Raw genomic sequence first — 17,321 nt, 5'->3', positions numbered from 1 at the left:
GCCAATTTGTATAATGTACATTTCATCATTCACAGCCTAAATCAACCAAAGATCAGTAAAAACAACCGTAAACATGCATAAACTTCCAACGATCGACTTCACAAACAAGAGAAACTTGAAACCCGGGTCAACCTCATGGCTAGCAACTTCCATTGAAGCGACGCGTGCGCTTGAACAATATGGTTGTTTTATAGCAGAGTTTGATAAAGTAACTCCAGACCTCAATGATGCAGTTTTTAAGGGCTTACAAGATTTGTTTGATCTCCCTACTGAGGTTAAAGTACAAAACAAGTCAACAAAGCCCTTGTATGGATATGTTGGTCAAATACCATTCATTCCTCTTTATGAAAGCATGGGCTTTGATTATTCCAACACCCTTGATGGAGTTAAAAGTTTTGTTGATGTCATGTGGCCCAACGGAAACGAAGCTTTCAGGTAACTAACATCCTTAATTACCTTATTATCAACCCGTTTTGACCCGTTTGAGCATGAACTTGATTTGACCGATTACCTGACCTTTACTTTCATGTTAACTAGTGCAACGGTGCTAGCTTACAATAGGCTGGTGGCTGAGTTGGAAGAAATGGTGACAAGAATGGTGTTTGAAACATACGGCGTAGAGAAATATTTAGACGCACATAGGAAAATGGTGACGTATCTTTGTCGGGGCATGAAGTACCGAGCACCAGAGAAAAACGAAACTAATATGGGCTTTGTTCCTCATACCGACAAAGATTTCATCACTGTTTTGCATCAGAATGGAGTCAACGGTTTAGAAGTCAAAGCAAGGGACGGCCAGTGGTTCACAGTTGAGCTTAAGCCGTCATCATACATAGTCATGTCAGGCGATGGAGCGATGGTTGGTTATGCATTTATCATATTCAACATGTATATTATCATATTCTACAACTAAAGATTTCACATTTTTTTTATCAGGCATGGAGTAACGAAAGATTGTATTCGCCTTTTCATCGAGTTACGATGAATGGAAATGAAAGTAGATATTCCATTGCGCAATTTTCATTTCTAGAAGGGATAATAGAAACACCAAAAGAGTTTATTGATGAAGATAATCCGCTGCGGTTTAAGCCATTTGATCATCTTAAATATCTTGAATTTTATAGCAGGGAGGAAAACCGAACACTTGAAAGCGCCTTAAAAGCCTATTGTGGAGTGTGAGATTTGATTTTGATCTAAGTGGGTTGATCTTGATGTTATTAAGTGTGTGTCTAATAAGTTTTATGTTACCTTTGTACTGTATGTATCATATATGAAGTATGGATTGTGTGAAGGGCATTAAGGCCTTAAGTCCTAATGTTTCCTTAGTGCATATGCTACTTTGTATCAATGTCGATTTGCTTTGTAATAATATTGTTTCTATCATCATTCATCACAGTTAACGCGTGAATCATATATAAAATGGACCAAAAAGTGTTTGTGCGTCAACACAATGCAACCTAACATGTTTGACTTGAACCCACAGTTATTAGTTATAAAGAAAATATTAAAATTTGGACAAAAAAGTTACGCAAACCCAACCTAGCCCGTTTTGACCCATATCCAACCCGTCTATTTTCACACCTCTTGCATGCTATTTGAAAGCCGCGAATTCAGAACTACAATGAAATGCACTATGAAATAAGAATAAAGTTTCCATATGTAAAACTTAGCTTTTCAGTATCATGATTAAAATTACAAATGATATTTGTAACAGATTAATACTAGAAGGGATAATTAAACTTAATTATATTCGTGATATGTAATTGTATTTAGTTATATAACTTAGATTTCGGTATATTTGATAAGTGTGAATGAGGGTGATAAGCGGGTAATTCGAAAACTGCCCGGTGACAGTTTCTCCCGCCAAAACTCAACCGTCATGTTCACACATATAAATAAGATTGGTCCTGCAACATATTCCGGTACCAAGACATTCAAGATTTCCGTTTTGTCTGTCCATTCATTCACTCTTGTTGTTTTCGCATATTCTCAATTATGTCTGTTAATTCAATCAACAATCTTAATTCCTCTATCAAACCTCCCGAAACCCACCAAGATGATGATGATAACCATCGGCTTCCGCCAACAACTAAAACCATTTCACGTCAGACATTTTATCTATGAGATAGGCGGTAACACGACAAAAATAAAAAGACAAGATTTAAAAAAATTAAATAAGAAAAGAGGTCATTTTTCAGACCACCATGTAGACATGTTGTTTACCAAGTATTAGTGTAACCAGCTAATTAGGGACCATCTTAATTAGAGTAATATGAAAGCTACCATATAAAGTTAAAAATCATACAATCATACACTCAAATAATGGCAAAAAGAAATCATATTTATTTAAGAAAAAGACCGTAATAGACAACCGAATATTAACAAACCCGGAAATCAGAATCATGATCAGCTTAACAATAAATTTATAAGCCAGTCTGCAATTATTATCGATTTATATCACGGTCATGCATCAATCATATGGAAAAAAGGACAATCATTTGAAGAACAGATAAACTTATTAATCTGTACCAAAGGTTATTCTCTTTGACTAATGAATGAACAACAACATCATTCCAAACTAGACAATAATTAACACACTCTTTAGCTGTTAAATGACTCACGCGTGTGGTACTAACGTATAATTTTTTATTTTTTTCAAATGGACAAGTGTTGATATTGATATCCTGATATATGCATATATTATAATTTAGTAGAATCAGCTCATTAATTAATCTATCCACATAAATGATTATTCACTGTATAACTAAGGAACAAAGATTTCAATCAAAATTAGGCAATAAAAAAGTACAACCTAGTCAGTTTTGTATGACTCACATGATGTCCTGTTGATGCTGATCTCCTACCATTTATGTACTTTCATAATTGATAAAATCATGATACAGTTAAAAATAATATATTCAAGTCATAAAAGGAGGCTATATAACCACCCTAACCAATAGGTATAACAAAATGTGTGATGATTAAGATAGGCATACTGGTGAACAAAAAAGAAATCTTGTGAAATAATGGGTTCCTTAAAGAAACCAAACCTTCCTGTTATTGAATTCTCTGTTAAACATTTAGACACTGCTTCAAGTTCTTGGGTCACAAAGCGCGTTGAAGTTACACGCGCACTTGAAGAATACGGGTGTTTCATAGCCACATATGATGGAGTGTCCCAAGAACTACATGATGCAATTTTCCTTGCATCACAAGAGTTATTTGATCTTCCTACTGAAGTTAAAGTTTTGAACACTTCAGATACACCGTCGCATGGTTATGTCGGGCAAATACCTGTTATTCCTCTTTATGAAGGCTTAGGCATTGAAGATGCAACCACTACACATGGAGTTGAAAGATTCACAAAACTCATGTGGCCCTCTGGAAAAGATAGTTTCAGGTATTATTTATATGGCTATTCAGCTTGCATTATACCTGGTTCAAACATGTAGCACTTAAAGAATTAGCTTAAAAGGAAATATATGTAAAACATGTTGAAGTTCTTCAAATTTGTGTTATTAGATTTTAATGCTTAAAACCCTTTCTAAAAACTACAAATAAGAAACCTTAGACAAAAAGTGTTCTAGAGAATGTACCTATTTCATTACTTACATTTAACTTTTAAACAAGTTGTACAAAGTGAATTTTAATACATATAATCTACTAAATAGTTACACTATAGACAGATCTTGGACTAAAATAATCCAATGCACCATTTTTATTACTTACATTCAACAACTATAATGTTCCAGTGAATTACATGTTTCAGTGAAAGTGTGTTGCAGAACTGGATCAAATGGTGATGAGAATGGTAGCTAAAAGCTATGGAATAGAGGAACACTATGAACCGCTCCTCGGGTCAACAACTTATCTTCTAAGACTCTTAAAATACATAAGTCCTCAAGGGGATGACAGAAATATGGGAATTATTCCACACACAGATAAGACTTTCACGTCCATTCTTCACCAAAATGAAGTAAAGGGTTTGGAGATCAAGACAAAGGATGGGGAATGGATTGAAGTTCATCCTTCACCATCATCTTTTATAGTCATGGCAGGGGATGCTTGCATGGTAGTAAAAGTTACTTATTCCAAAAAAACGAATAACAGCCAACTTATATTACGCGTAAATAGAAACCAACTTATATATAACAAGTACGATGTGGCACTCGGTGATGCCATGCGAGCCATCACCTGTGAAATTTACAAGTTTAAAAACTATAAAATTTGATATTAAAATAATTATGAATTGTAACATTGAAATGACAAGTAAAATCTCAAACAAAAAAGTTTAGAAAGATGAGCCTAAAAATGGTTTGCTACTATTTGAACAAGTTATTTTGTTGCTGCAGTTGGTAATAAAGTGCAACTTACTTTCTATATTGTGTCTAACTAAAAGTTTGGTTGCTAAAATTTGAAAGACTATGAAGTTTGTTTCTTTTGTTAGGCATGGACAAATGGAAGGATCGAGCCATCGTGTCACAGGGTGATGATGCAAGGGAACACGGATAGATATTCGCTAGGGCTATTTACATTTATCCGTGATCTCAAAGTAGAGGTACCTCAAGAACTTGTTGATGAAAACCACCCTCTACAATTTAAGGCATTTGATCACTACAAATTTCTTCATTACCATGCCTCAGCTGAAGGAAAGAGATCAAAGTTCCCCCTCAAATCCTACTGTGGAATTTGAAACACTCTTCCCAGCCCACTGTTTAGTTATTTCTATGTATGCTTTAAAAGAGGGTTTTTGTCATGAAACTTTTGGTCACAAAACAGTAGCAATTTCCCTGTTGTCACCATTTCGCCACCGAAAATGCGGTGACAAAAACACCCGTGTCAATTGCCCTAATGCCACCAAATAGCCACCATTTTTTTATTTTGCCACCTTATTTTTGCCACCGCAAAATTTGTCAAAATTATTTGCCACCGCTTCTTGTTTGCTACGGTCCACCTTGTTTGCTACCAATTTGCCACCATTTAACCACCATGTTTGCTACCGATTTGCCACCATTTAATCACCATTTTCATTTTGTTTGCTACCGATTTGCCACCATTTAACCACCATGTTTGCCACCGATTTGCCACCATTTAACCACCATTTTCATTGAAAAGTTTGCTACGGTCCACCTTGTTTGCTACCGATTTACCACCATTTAACCACCATGTTTGCTACCGATTTGCCACCATTTAACCACCATTTTCATTGAAAACCGGTGGTTTTTTATTCAGCTTGATTTTTCATTTTTCTTTGCCTTTTTCGTAAAAATTACATAATCAATAAAATTACAAAATTATATAAGATCACGAAAACCCAAAATTATATAAAACATATGTGCATCAAAAGCATATAGAACATTCTAATAGAAATACCAGCTAAAACATCAAATAACTAAAAAATCCTAACACGATAAACATCGAAACATTCAAAACCAAGTGTTTGTCGCTTATCTTCAAATTGTACTTGTTAACATTGCTTCAATTTGTGACATCGTATCCAGCATAGCATCTTTATCCACCTTATCTTTTTCTTTTTCAACCAACAACCCGACAATAATTCCATTTAGCCTTTCTTTTTCTTCATCAGTTTCCTTAACGAGCTCCTTGATAACTAAGTTCAACTTTTCAATCTACAAAACAACCAATGATAACTAAGTTCAACTTTTCAATCTGAAAAAAAAATATCCCTTTATTGTTGTTTCCGGTTTCCAGTTTTACTACTATTTCCAGTTTTAGAAAATTACGATATTCAACCTGACACTATCTTGACCCCATCAACCAACACGCTCGTCTTGCATTGTCTAACATAGACTAGGGATTTCAATTCTAAAATCTAGTGTTTGATTCGATATAGTAGACATTTAGACATTAGAAGTCGAGGTGACAAACCTCAGACATGAAATCGGTATCATAACGAAGAATTTACCTATGCAAAAAAATCTGGTTAGACATTTGCTTCCTTGGTAGCACCTACATGCGAGAAAACAAAGAGCTATTAGCAACGAAATAGGAAAAAAAATAAGTCTACTGTCAAAAATATTACCTCAAACGTGAAAATTTAGTGAGACATCGCTTCCCGCGTTCGCAATTGCTCAAGTAGAAGCTGCCGTTAAAAAATAACAATGAAAATATAAGATGCTCACTTAAGCCGTCATTAAGTGAAAATATAAAATGTTATGACAATGAAAAAATTTTGGTGAGTAGAATCTTCACCACTGATATGACAATGAAAATATAAAATGTTACCATAATACATCCTTGAACCCTTTCATCTAACATGTGACAGCATGAGCAACAAAGCAAGCCCTTTATCTTGAAAAGTCTGCAAAAAAGGACAGTCTTGAAACATAAGATGCTCACTTAAACTGTCATTAATTAATGTAAAAAGAAAAAAAAAAAACAGAGCAGCATATGGAAAATGCATGAGTGTGTTGAGAACATATTTACAAGACCTTGAAGAGAGACAAACAGAATGCAAACCTGTTAGCATACTAAATGTCATTGGCCAGTAGTCCACTTGGCATGAAACATTGTTGCAGCATAAATACCTTTTTGAACTTCTGCTCCACTCCACTCGTAGCACCTACATGCAAGAAAACAAAAGCCTATTAGCAACAAAAAGTCTAAAACACAACAAGTTTAACAATGAAGATATTACCTGAACATGATAATTCAGTAAGGTTGTCGCTTCCTCAAGTACGCATCAAGTTCATGTAGCTATGTCATATAGACACCATATGTATACCTGGACCTAGCTACACACAAAAGATTACAATAGCTGCAATTACGAAATTTCATGTTAACTTTAACTTAGACTATGGGGTGTGGAGGGGCTTGGGTTGGGGGGTATTGCTCGACACTTGGCAAGCATGGGATCCACAAGCTAATACTAAAAAACTAGGGGTGTGGTGGGGTGTCGCTTAGCTGGGCGTGGCCAACCATGTGGAATTTTTTTTTGTTGTTAAAACTCTTTACTTTGAACCAGCCAACCACAGTCCGCCACGTCACCCAGCCCCCTCGCCCCACGCCAGGCAGAATATCCACGCCAAGCGGGCAACGCCAAGCCCAACACCGAGCCGGGGTGGTGTAGCCGGCGTTAAACCCCCTTCAACGCCACAACCCACGCCCCATACCCACCGGTCTTAAAAAATAAAGACAAAGGAAACAAAGAATTTGACATTGTACTAACGACCATATAGAAATATTAATATGATTCAATTTACATTTAATTATTTAAATTAAGTAACATCAGAGATTACAGCGTCTTTAAACATATTAGACAAGATCATTCATGGATACTTTTATATGTATGCTGAGTTTTTCATACTTAAAAAGTTTTCACCTTTCTTGCAGCATACGTACATGATATGGAGGCTCACATAACATTTGATGGCAAGTTTGTGATACATGTTGGTCATTATCATCAAGTCATTTTAGTGTAACTAAATTTACCTAAAATCAAAATACACATTGATATTAGTTAGGAGGTGTGAAGATGTATATAACCAAAGATTTATACTTGAAACAGAATAAACACAAAATGTTAAATAGGGCATATTTGACCCATTATGGCGTTACCCATCTAGTGGAATGGGAGGGAAGCAACATGTCATCAGACACCAGTTTGACTTGAGAACGCGTCCGGTAAGACTTAAAACAACGGCACCTGGACCACCGACCCATGCGAGGTACAGTGACAGAAAATTATATATAACCCAGGCTTCATACCTGTAACGATATATAAATAGATTATTATATATCACCTGCTTAAAAGCCAGCACACGAAAGTGTTTACTGACAAGTTTGTAATTACTTAATGTTTGTTAAACCCTACAAAGAAGCTCGCATAATGGTAATGTATCCTTTACTTTTCATCCTTAAATATCAGACTAATTAAAAAGAAATATATTACAAAAAAAGGAATGCCACAAACATTCTATCATGTATAATTAAGTATAGCATGCTCACACTTCTCGGATAGAATTGAAGTAGATTGGGCTCTTATTGAATACAAGCGACATAAAAGACATCAAGGCATAAACCTGTGAATAAGAATGAATCATTAGTAAGTGTAATTTTAGATAACGTGTTTTGAGGAGCCTTGCCCAACCAAATCATATTACTTTCCCACTTATTGATGAAAGAAAGATTCATAAAGCAAAATACACTATCACATACATGAACTTCAACCCTAATGCATCATCACATACATGAATTCCAACCCTAATACACTATCACATACATGAATTCCAACCCTAATACGCCAGTAACCAAATAACAAGGCACGTAGGGGATCGATGATCAGACCTAAAGACGATATATAGACAGATTTCTACAACCTCCGATCAAATCAAAGAAAAAAATTGGGCATTCGTAACCCCTAAAGATATTATCATCGCAAATATAACCATAAATATGCTCATTACCTGAATCCACAGGGACCTCAAGAAACAACCACCACGATACGCCTTCACCAAAACCAATGGTTGAATTTGAATACGGCCACTAAAACCATCTTGCTTTATCTACGATCTGGACCGTTGATCGTCTCCTTCATCGGTCTCCTTAGACCAATCAAAACTTATCTCAATGTCGTCAACGCTGTCACAAACCTGAAACAAACATGTTCGACCACTCATGTAAATTAATGTTTGACTTTGACCAACGGCTCAGTTTGTAATTTGCTAGAACTTACCTCAGACTCAGCTGAACTGGTTTCTTCACCATGAGATGGAGAATTAACCTGCAGGCAGAGTCTTCTAGAAGCAGTGCCTTCCCCATAACATCTTCTGAGCTTGGGTAAGTTCGGTCAGTTCGAGGTGAACGGGAGTCACGGGACCGAAACTTGAATTCGGGTTGACCAATTGCAAAACTGCCAGTAGCATGAATATTTGTCTTGCTTGTTGGTTGTTCCAGATCATTACCCGCGCTATAATGTGAACCGATATTGGGTCCTGTAGATACGGGTGTTTCACTTCCCATTGTTGTTGTTATTTTACTAGCCGACTTGTTAATCGAGCACTCTTTGCCGTTTTGTAAAAGTGACAACAATTCGGAGAGACAAACATCCTGTTCACATGTTCCGTCCTGAAAGTTTAACCGAGTCTCACTACCAAAATCATTCGCAAATCTTGAATCCAGATACGCTCCAAGTTCTGGATAACTCTGTAACATTATTTTCGTAACAATAATTAACTATTTACACCAAAAAAAATCAAAAGTACAAAATGTGTAAACAGATTGACCCACAACTAGGGCTGCAAACGAACCGAACGAACACGTTGTTCGTGTTCGTTTGTTAAGGAAATACATGTGTTCATGAACAGAACACAAACAAACGTTAATGAGGCCTCTGTTCATGTTCGTTCATTTAACTAAATGAACAAAAGTTATTGTTCATGTCCTTTCACTTGTTAAACGAACGAACACAAACAAACTTCCCACCGAACGGTTCATGAACTATTCGCTGAAAGTTCGGTTCGTTTACAGCCCTACCCACAACCTGTCCAGACCTGTTTTGGCTCATACTATGTTTATTAAAAACAAATCTCACCTTTTCAACCGGTTCCTTTTCAGAGGATTTGAGTGGATCAGAAACCCAATTTTCAAAAGAATCAGCAGAGCTATGAGCCAAATTATGAGCCGTGTCGGTCAACCACATCTTCGTTCCATTCGTTGACACATTATGCAGCGATGCATCATCAGGTGATGATTTCTGTGCGGTAGGAGATAAACTCGCTGGTTCTGCATCATCATACTTTAAAGCATCGATATTTTCTTCCGATTTCTTAAACAAACGACAAAGAACATGCGCTGCCTGCATCACACGAACCAACATAAATTATGTTTTTATTCTGATGCAGGGGATATAAGAGATGAGGGACCAATAGGAGCCTCTTCTACTGCACCTTCCTTCTAATTTTGGGCATTCATCTATGTTTAAACTCAAAAGTGAAGGCAGCAGATTTTCTGGTAGATGCTTCATCTTTGGGCAATACCCTAAAAAGAGATGTTGGAGGGACTGAAACTGATTTCAGTTTCTTAAATCCAATTAACCCAAGAGAAGTAAGAGATGAAGAAAGAAGATACGACAACTGACTACACCTACTCACATCATCTTCTTCTGACTCTCCACACCTTAACCCTAGGTAGACAAGTGAGGTTGGGAAATTCTGTTGTCCCCATTCCAACATGGGCTTCTTCAAACCCCCTATGATAAGGGTTTGCAATTTGGGAGGCCAAAACCCAAGAGGAAAGGAACTGTCTGTACCTGAACAATTGTATACAAGTCAATCATAAAAACCTGAACACATTCAAAACAAAAATGAAGAAAAAAAACACCTTTCACATAATCACTAATCAGAGAGTACTAAGATACATGGTAAATCTAATCTAGCCATTCAACCTCAAATATCAATATGATACCAAGATCTGATTCCCAGATACAATCAAGAGCATCAATTTGCTTAAGAAATGCAAATTGACACAAATTAAAAACCCTAAGACGAAGGAGAAGGGGAACTCAAAATACCAAGATCTAATTCTGATATACAAACACACAATTTCAATTATGAATAAAACTCATGATTCCAGCTTCAATTTCACAAATCGAAATAAAAAAAAATTGAATAAAAGGCAACTGAAAAGATTACCTGAAAGGTGAAATTGCTTGTGTTTGTTCTGCACGAAGCTGAGTTCTTCAATCAAATCAGACGTAAGGGAGCAGCAATTTAGAATCTTGGTAGAGGAGTTCTTTGATTAAAACCCTAATTAATCAATTTTTGAAATGCGCGGATCCATTAAAAAATTATCCCGCCTAATTAAATTTTCATGTTGCCACCGCTAATATTGTCGCAATTAAAAGATATAGGATGATTTAGAGACATTTTTATAATACTTATTAAAATTATTTGATATTTTCCACAAATTTGCTACCTAAAGTAAACGGTAGCAAAATTTCCTATCATTTTGCTACCGTATCATACTAAATACACTATTTGCAATTTTGTGGCAAATCAATCACTAAATTTGCTACCATTTTCTTTTCAGTAGCAAATTTGGTCACAATTGCCCATTTTTCTAGTAGTGTTTAATTTTGTTTTTGTTTCTCATTTCCCTTTGTCCACCTAGTCATATTAATGCATAAAAGTTGTGTGGGGTTCTTAAGAACACTTGGCCAGATTAGTTGCACCATCTCTTGTCACATACAAAGTTGTTTTAAGACTAAAAGACGCGAAGATGTCCCTCGTTCCTAGGCGCAAGGTTCGGGCCACATGAACATCATATCAATAAAAATGCAAAAAGTAAATATATCCACAAATATAAATTTAGTTTAACTTTATACTCAAAATATCAAAGATAGTTGAATTATATATTATGCATCAAATAAAAATAGAAGGAAACAATTAAAGTAACAAAAACATCAACCAAAAATTCATTAAACACATCACATCACATTACACATTTCTCTCTGCATTTAATCTTTCTTCATGGTATAGAACCTCACTGTGTGATACATAAATTAATTAACTTACTTGATCACATGGTAATGGACTCAGGTCAAAATCTCTGAGACTTCATGGCGTTGATTTTTTTTTTTTTTTTTTTTGAAGAGTTAATGTCAAGTGAAAACCCTAGCTTTGGAAGAAACAGTAATTCTAAGTTGGGTGTTTGGGTTTCGGGTCTTCATGCACAATAGTGGACTCAGACAATTGGGCATAGATGTGCACAAAATAATCGGTTAATTAATTTGTAACCGGTTATTAATCGAGACCGGTTAATAATCGTTTGAGGAATAATTGGTTGGTGGTTATTTTTAACCGTAGATTAGTAACCACTTAGGGATATTTAGTATAGGAACCCGTTATTAACCCGTTTTTAACCGGTAGACCGGTTAACCAAAAAACTCCAATAAAAGGCAAAAAAACGGTTAATTAACCGAAAATAACAGGTTAAAGTAATTAACCGGATCAGTTAAAAAAATAACCAGTTAAAATCAAAAAATCTAATTAACCGGTATAACTAGTTAACCGAACCGGTTATTGAAATTAACTGATTTGTTCACCTCAAGTTGAGCGCAGGATCATTTTGGGTTGCACACCTTGGATGCCAACACTAGCGGCCCAGCTGGATGTTCTACATGCCCAAGTACCTAACAAATCACTTTTTTTCTTATTGGGCCAACAAATCATTAGCAACCCAATTCATCAATTCTTAAAAGGAAAATTGTGATTTTGTTTCTTTTTATGTATTTTTGTTACTAAGTCGATTGGGCATCTTCATCGAGTTCTCCAGTGCAGTCGGCTCAGGCAGGTAACCAGAACATGGTAGGTTCGTCAGGCGAAGCAGCAGATTGCCAGGATCTTGGCCCCTCAAGGCCTTTACCGGTGTCGGTTGAGAAGGAGGTTGAAGCTACTGTCGACTTGGGTAATTTGGTTGGAGTCCAACTTGGTCAGTTTAGTGAGATGGTCGTAAGCTCGGTTCTAGATGAAGGTAACAATGGGGTTCATCCATGAAGCTGCTCTCTCTTAATGTTCGAGGTTTGGGGGGAGGGGGGGAGAAATTTCCCTGGGTTAGGGAATTAAAGAAGAAAAATAATTTTGACTTACTGGCTTTACAGGAAACTAAAATGGGGGATTTCTCTTTTTCGATGTGTCTAAACTTTGGGGTAGTAAGGATTTCGGTTTTGAGTTCGTTCCGTCTGTTGGTCAGTCTAGGGGCCTAATTTGGATTTGGGACTCCCATGTGTTTGAGTTGGACCGATCGGTGAAAAAGCAAAATTTCATTGTGGTGAAAGGCAGAATGCTTGGCAGTGGGGAAGTGATCAACTTGTGTAATGTTTATGCTCCTCAAAGAGTGGTTGATAAAAGAAGATTATGGGGTGAAATCGAGCAGGAAATCACTAGATCTCCTGGTTTATGGTTGGTGGCTGGGGATTTCAACGCTGTTAGATCCGCCGACGAAAGAAAAAATCAAAGTTTAAACCGGCTTGTGCTAATGCTTTTAACGAATTCATCAATAATGCAGGGCTTTTGGAGTACCAGATGCAAGGTAGGAAATTCACCTGTGTGCGCGACAATGGGAGAAGACTAAGTAAACTTGACCGTGTGCTCGTTAATTTAGACCTATTCAATTTATGGCCTCAAGCTTGCCTTCGGGCCCTTAATAGTCTGCACTCAGACCATTGCCCTCTGTCTTAGACCATTGCTCTCTGTCTTTCTGCTCTTCATCGGCAAATTTTGGTCCTAGACCCTTTCGGGTGTATAACTCGTGGTTTGAGCTTAAAGGTTTTGATTCGGCAGTTTTGTCCGCTATGGAGTCTTTTCAAGATTTCGGGCCTGCTGCTTCTATTCTCTTAAAGAAATTGAATCTCATTCGTAGTTCGATCAAAAATTGGCGCGATGATATGTTAGCTAATGAAGGGGAAGAGGAGGCTCTTGCTAGAGCGGATAAGGATTCTTTAGAAGAGATTATGGACTCAGAGATCTTTCTGAGGAGGAAGAGTGGGTTTATTGCAAAAGCAAACAAACTCTGTTGGGTATTGAGGCTCGTAAGGTTGCCGACCTTAGACAAAGGTCCAGGTTAAGATGGGCTAAGGATGGAGATGAAAACTCGAGGTATTTCCACTCTATGATTAACTTCCGAAAGGCGAAAAATCAGATATCCGGCTTGACAAGTAATGGAACGTGGGTGTCTAAACCATCTGGTGCAAGTGGGTGCCGAAAAAATGCTCCATATTTGCTTGGAGAGCGGAAATGGACTGTATTCCGACTTTGGTTGCGCTTCAAAAAAGGAATGTCCCGATCGCTAATATCGAGTGCGTGTTGTGCTCGGAAGGGGAGGACTCTACAGAGCATCTGTTCAGGAACCCTTGTTGTGGCAGCACATCAGTATATGGTGCAAAGTTCGGAGTATCTTCGCGTTCAGAGTTCGTGATCTCCTTGAGCTGCACAACGGGGTCGGCCTAAACCAAAACGCTAAAGATACTTTCCAAGGTATCATTATTGTTGGATGCTAGTGCATTTGGAGAGCGAGGAATGAAGCCAGGTTTTCAAACAAGTCTGTTCGGGTCGAAGAGGTAATTAGTAATGTTAAAGCTTTGGGGTTTCTTTGGTTTAAAACCAGATTCAAATGTATAGATTTGTCTTGGGATAGGTGGCGTGATTTTGTAATTATGTAAGTGCCTTTTGTGACGGCCCGGTTTGGGGTCGGTGTCGTTTCTAATGAAGTTTTCTTTTCAAGAAAAAACTTGAATTCAAATAAATCGAATTTCAGGGTGAATTCGAATCAAATTCGAATAAATATTTTAAAACTTCAAATTTGAATAACCCAAAATTTAACTTATTTCCATAATATAAATTAGCAAGATATTGTTGCATTGTGTTATTGTACCTCAAGCATAGGGGGTTTTTCAAAAAAAATTTGTGATTTTTCACTTTTAACCCAAAAGTTTTCATCTTTTATATTTCAACACTTTTAATTTGTTTACTTTTAACCAAAAACTTTTCATCTTTTATAATTAAACCCAAAATTTTTTTATTTACAACTTTGCCCCCCCCCCCCCCAATACTTTTTATCTTTCACAAGTTTTTCGTTTTACGTTTCGTTCTAAATTTTGCGAGTTAATACGTCGAAACGTGCGTGTGTGGTTCAACGTTTTTCGTCTATTTTTTCACATTTGACAGGTATGTCGCAACGTGTCTATTTTCCCTCTTTGGAAACTTCGCAGCAACGGGCAAATCCTACATTGATTTAGTTATTCTTTTCTACGTTATTTTGCGAGTTAACCCGGCGCCACGTGCGTGTGTGGTTCAATGTTTTTACGTCTATTTTTTCCATTTAACAAGTTCGTCGCAACACTTGTGTCCTAAATCTACATAGCTATTTTTTATGTTATATGTTTCAGTCTTATTTCTTCGTATTAACACGACATAACTTCAGTGTTGATGGTCGCTACTAGCGGTGTGACATTGATGTTATTTGGTATAGTTTTAGGCCCCCGCCGCAACGCGAGGGTGCTTAATTCTACTTCAATTCAATTCAATTCAATTAACACCCCATTTTTATATCAAATATTCAAAAGAAGCTATCATGAAACTTTCACAATTCAGAAGATGTTTTTTTTTTTTTTTTTTTTTTTTTTTTTTTGTAATTGACTTAATATTAATAAGCGAAAGAACATTAAATCATTTAATGAATCACTATACCTCTCTTTTAAATATCATTTTGATGTACGGAATTTTTCTAAACTTGCCTTTTAATGATGAACTATATGTGAAAACCATGTACTTAACTTTTTTTCAATGAGGTAATGGTGGAGTGATTGGGAAAAAAATTGGTGTTCTTTGTGACCCAGGTTCGTCTCCCACTCTTTCCATTATATTCTGCGGCATCTAGGTGAAGGTCGAATACGGGTGGCGCCATTTCGTCTTGGATGGGAGGCGAGGTTTTACCGATTATTCCACTGTCGTGCCTTCGGGCGGGTGGAGGTCGGGTTTCCGTGCATATGGGAGAGCCAAGGGGCTGGCGGCTAGGGATGAGCAAATGGTACCCGGTACCAAATTTACCGAACCGGGTACATTTTCGGTACCGATTAAGTACCGACTTTTGACATTTTCGGTACCGGTCCGGTACGGTACCAGTATTTACCGGTTTTTACCCTCAAATAACGGTACCGAACCGGGTATATTCGGTACTGGTACCTACTTTTGGGGATTTTCTGTACCGGTACTTTTGGTACCGGTCGGTACCGAGCTCATCCCTGCTTGTGGCGGTCAAGTAGTCAACTTTGGCCACAGCACCCGGTGTCACGGTGGTTGATGTATTGCAAAATACATATTTTATTCGTGTACAGTTTGTATAGTTTTCGTTATATTTAGTTTTGTTTTTCGTTAGAATAAGCATACTATTGATCAAATCGTGTTTCGCAGGTCTTGATGTTTAAATATGCGAGAAACCGAGTGGAACGAGCCAAAATATTGAAGTGTCAAGTCTTGAAGTATGTTGTAAAGGTCGGGGAGTTGAAATAGAGTTAAAGAGCTGAAAAATCACTCTCTAGCACCCCGTGAGAAGCTTCTGGCACCCGGCAAGAGACTGGAGATGTTACATGAGAAAAAAAAACAAGGTGGCACCCCGCCACCCATTCCTTCAGTAGGTGGCGCCCCGCCAGAAGGCTGTAGCTGGCAATTTGTGCGAATTTTGTAAGGGTTTGTTATGGAAAGTCATATATAATCATCTTAAACTTGGAAAAAACCCTAGTGTCGAATTGGGACTTCTTGGGCGAATTATTGAGCATTCTTGGAGAACTTTCGGAGATTTTGAAGCCTAGGAATCATCGGTACGAGTTCGGGGAAGAAGACTTGAAGATCTAATCGGGTTTTCTAGTTATTTGTTCTTGACTTTTCTTACGAAACTTGTTATGATGAATTCATGTTTAGGCATCTTTGAATTGTTTTCACGTTTTAACATGCTTGGCTAAATTTATTAACCACCTAGACTTGATGAATGGATTAATATAAAGTTTTTACCGTTTTTGTTAATTGCATGATTATTATGGATTAATTGTGATTCGTAACGAGTTTGTCTTAATGATTTGATGTATATGCATGCTTTGAGTTGGTTTATTATTATTATTTGCTTCATATGATGCTTAGTGACAGTCTATATCACAACATAGAGTCATATTAGGGTTTAGGATTTCGGTGAGTGTCTATATCACGTTAGAAAACCTTAACTCTTTAGGGAGAATTGCGCAATAACCCCTAGAAGTAACTGATAATAATTTGCTAAGTCTTAGTGTTCTACTAGTCCTAATACCTGGAAAGTGAGGGGCTATTGGTAGGTCTTACCCGGCAAATTGCTTTAGATAGTCCTTGGAAAAGGTCGTGTCTTGGTTTACCTGTCGGTTTTATTAGTCTATCAAGTCAAATTGATTACTTCAAACTACCCTAGATCTGTGATTGGAAAAGAGTAGGTCATCATTAGGGTACTTACACAATAATTAGACAACTGGAAAGGCGTCTAATAACCGGTAGGATTAACGGCCTAGGTAGTTCCACAGGTTTCTCCTTAAGAAGGGTCGAGGGGCTTAGTTGGTTCTTAATAGGTTTAGTATCATATGATCCCGGTTCCATAATTCATGCATTTAACTTAATCGGTAATCTCTTAAAAATGATCCAGGATTCTTGTCTAGGTGGTTTCGTTCTCATATAAGGAAAGTCCTCAGTCTTCATTCGTCTTTAGTCTAGTTTTAGTTAATTTAGTAGTTTAATATAGATTTCCTAGATTTTTCCGTAAACCCCCCCCCCATAATAAATAAACAA

At 37.0% G+C, this 17,321-nt stretch overlaps 2 protein-coding genes and 1 pseudogene across 12 annotated transcripts; 2 read left to right on the top strand and 1 right to left on the bottom strand.

The window, feature by feature from the left end:
- Positions 1 to 18: 18 nt before the first annotated feature.
- LOC110880094 (probable 2-oxoglutarate-dependent dioxygenase AOP1.2) lies at positions 19 to 1,395 on the top strand. The gene is made up of 3 exons (XM_022128657.2): positions 19 to 435; positions 538 to 859; positions 937 to 1,395. The coding sequence occupies exons 1-3, from the start codon at positions 74 to 76 to the stop codon at positions 1,177 to 1,179; spliced, it is 927 nt and encodes a 308-aa protein (XP_021984349.1). The 5' UTR covers positions 19 to 73; the 3' UTR covers positions 1,180 to 1,395.
- A 1,433-nt stretch (positions 1,396 to 2,828) lies between these two features.
- On the top strand, positions 2,829 to 4,799 carry LOC110876944 (annotated as a pseudogene).
- A 500-nt stretch (positions 4,800 to 5,299) lies between these two features.
- On the bottom strand, positions 5,300 to 11,134 carry LOC110880095. Of its 11 annotated transcripts, XR_004868206.1 has the most exons (14): positions 10,653 to 10,835; positions 9,909 to 10,270; positions 9,554 to 9,817; positions 8,696 to 9,165; positions 8,427 to 8,612; positions 7,969 to 8,042; positions 7,579 to 7,728; positions 7,343 to 7,452; positions 6,659 to 6,755; positions 6,481 to 6,583; positions 6,247 to 6,322; positions 6,044 to 6,103; positions 5,927 to 5,970; positions 5,300 to 5,630 (listed from the first exon to the last, which is right to left on the bottom strand). XR_004868206.1 is itself a non-coding variant. In XM_035978008.1 (7 exons), the coding sequence occupies exons 2-5, from the start codon at positions 10,191 to 10,193 to the stop codon at positions 8,582 to 8,584; spliced, it is 846 nt and encodes a 281-aa protein (XP_035833901.1). In that variant the 5' UTR covers positions 10,194 to 10,270; positions 10,653 to 10,835; the 3' UTR covers positions 7,460 to 7,728; positions 7,969 to 8,042; positions 8,427 to 8,581. The 11 variants fall into 11 exon arrangements, 1 of the variants encoding a protein (XP_035833901.1); XR_002559189.2 differs by having other exon boundaries at positions 9,554 to 10,270; positions 10,653 to 11,134; XR_002559190.2 differs by having other exon boundaries at positions 6,659 to 6,751; positions 9,554 to 10,270; positions 10,653 to 11,134.
- Between the last annotated feature and the right edge of the window lie 6,187 nt (positions 11,135 to 17,321).

Source organism: Helianthus annuus, chromosome 9, assembly GCF_002127325.2.
Source record: "Helianthus annuus cultivar XRQ/B chromosome 9, HanXRQr2.0-SUNRISE, whole genome shotgun sequence".
NCBI classification, from domain to species: domain Eukaryota; kingdom Viridiplantae; phylum Streptophyta; class Magnoliopsida; order Asterales; family Asteraceae; genus Helianthus; species Helianthus annuus.
The sequence above is the reverse complement of the archived record's forward strand: the minus strand, read 5'-3'. Positions and strand labels throughout refer to the sequence as shown.

Bases quoted from the DNA above. Each gene is read 5' to 3' on its own strand.
- LOC110880095 (XM_035978008.1), bottom strand. From the start codon at position 10,193: ATGTTGGAATGGGGACAACAGAATTTCCCAACCTCACTTGTCTACCTA. The intron at 9,818-10,112 runs GTGAGTAGGTGT...CGTGTGATGCAG, and splicing joins GAGAGTCAGAAGAAGATGAT to GCAGCGCATGTTCTTTGTCG. The intron at 8,613-8,695 runs GTAAGTTCTAGC...TGTTTGTTTCAG, and splicing joins CCAGTTCAGCTGAGTCTGAG to GTTTGTGACAGCGTTGACGA.
- LOC110880094 (XM_022128657.2), top strand. From the start codon at position 74: ATGCATAAACTTCCAACGATCGACTTCACAAACAAGAGAAACTTGAAA. The intron at 436-537 runs GTAACTAACATC...CATGTTAACTAG, and splicing joins AACGGAAACGAAGCTTTCAG to TGCAACGGTGCTAGCTTACA. The intron at 860-936 runs GTTGGTTATGCA...TTTTTTTATCAG, and splicing joins TGTCAGGCGATGGAGCGATG to GCATGGAGTAACGAAAGATT.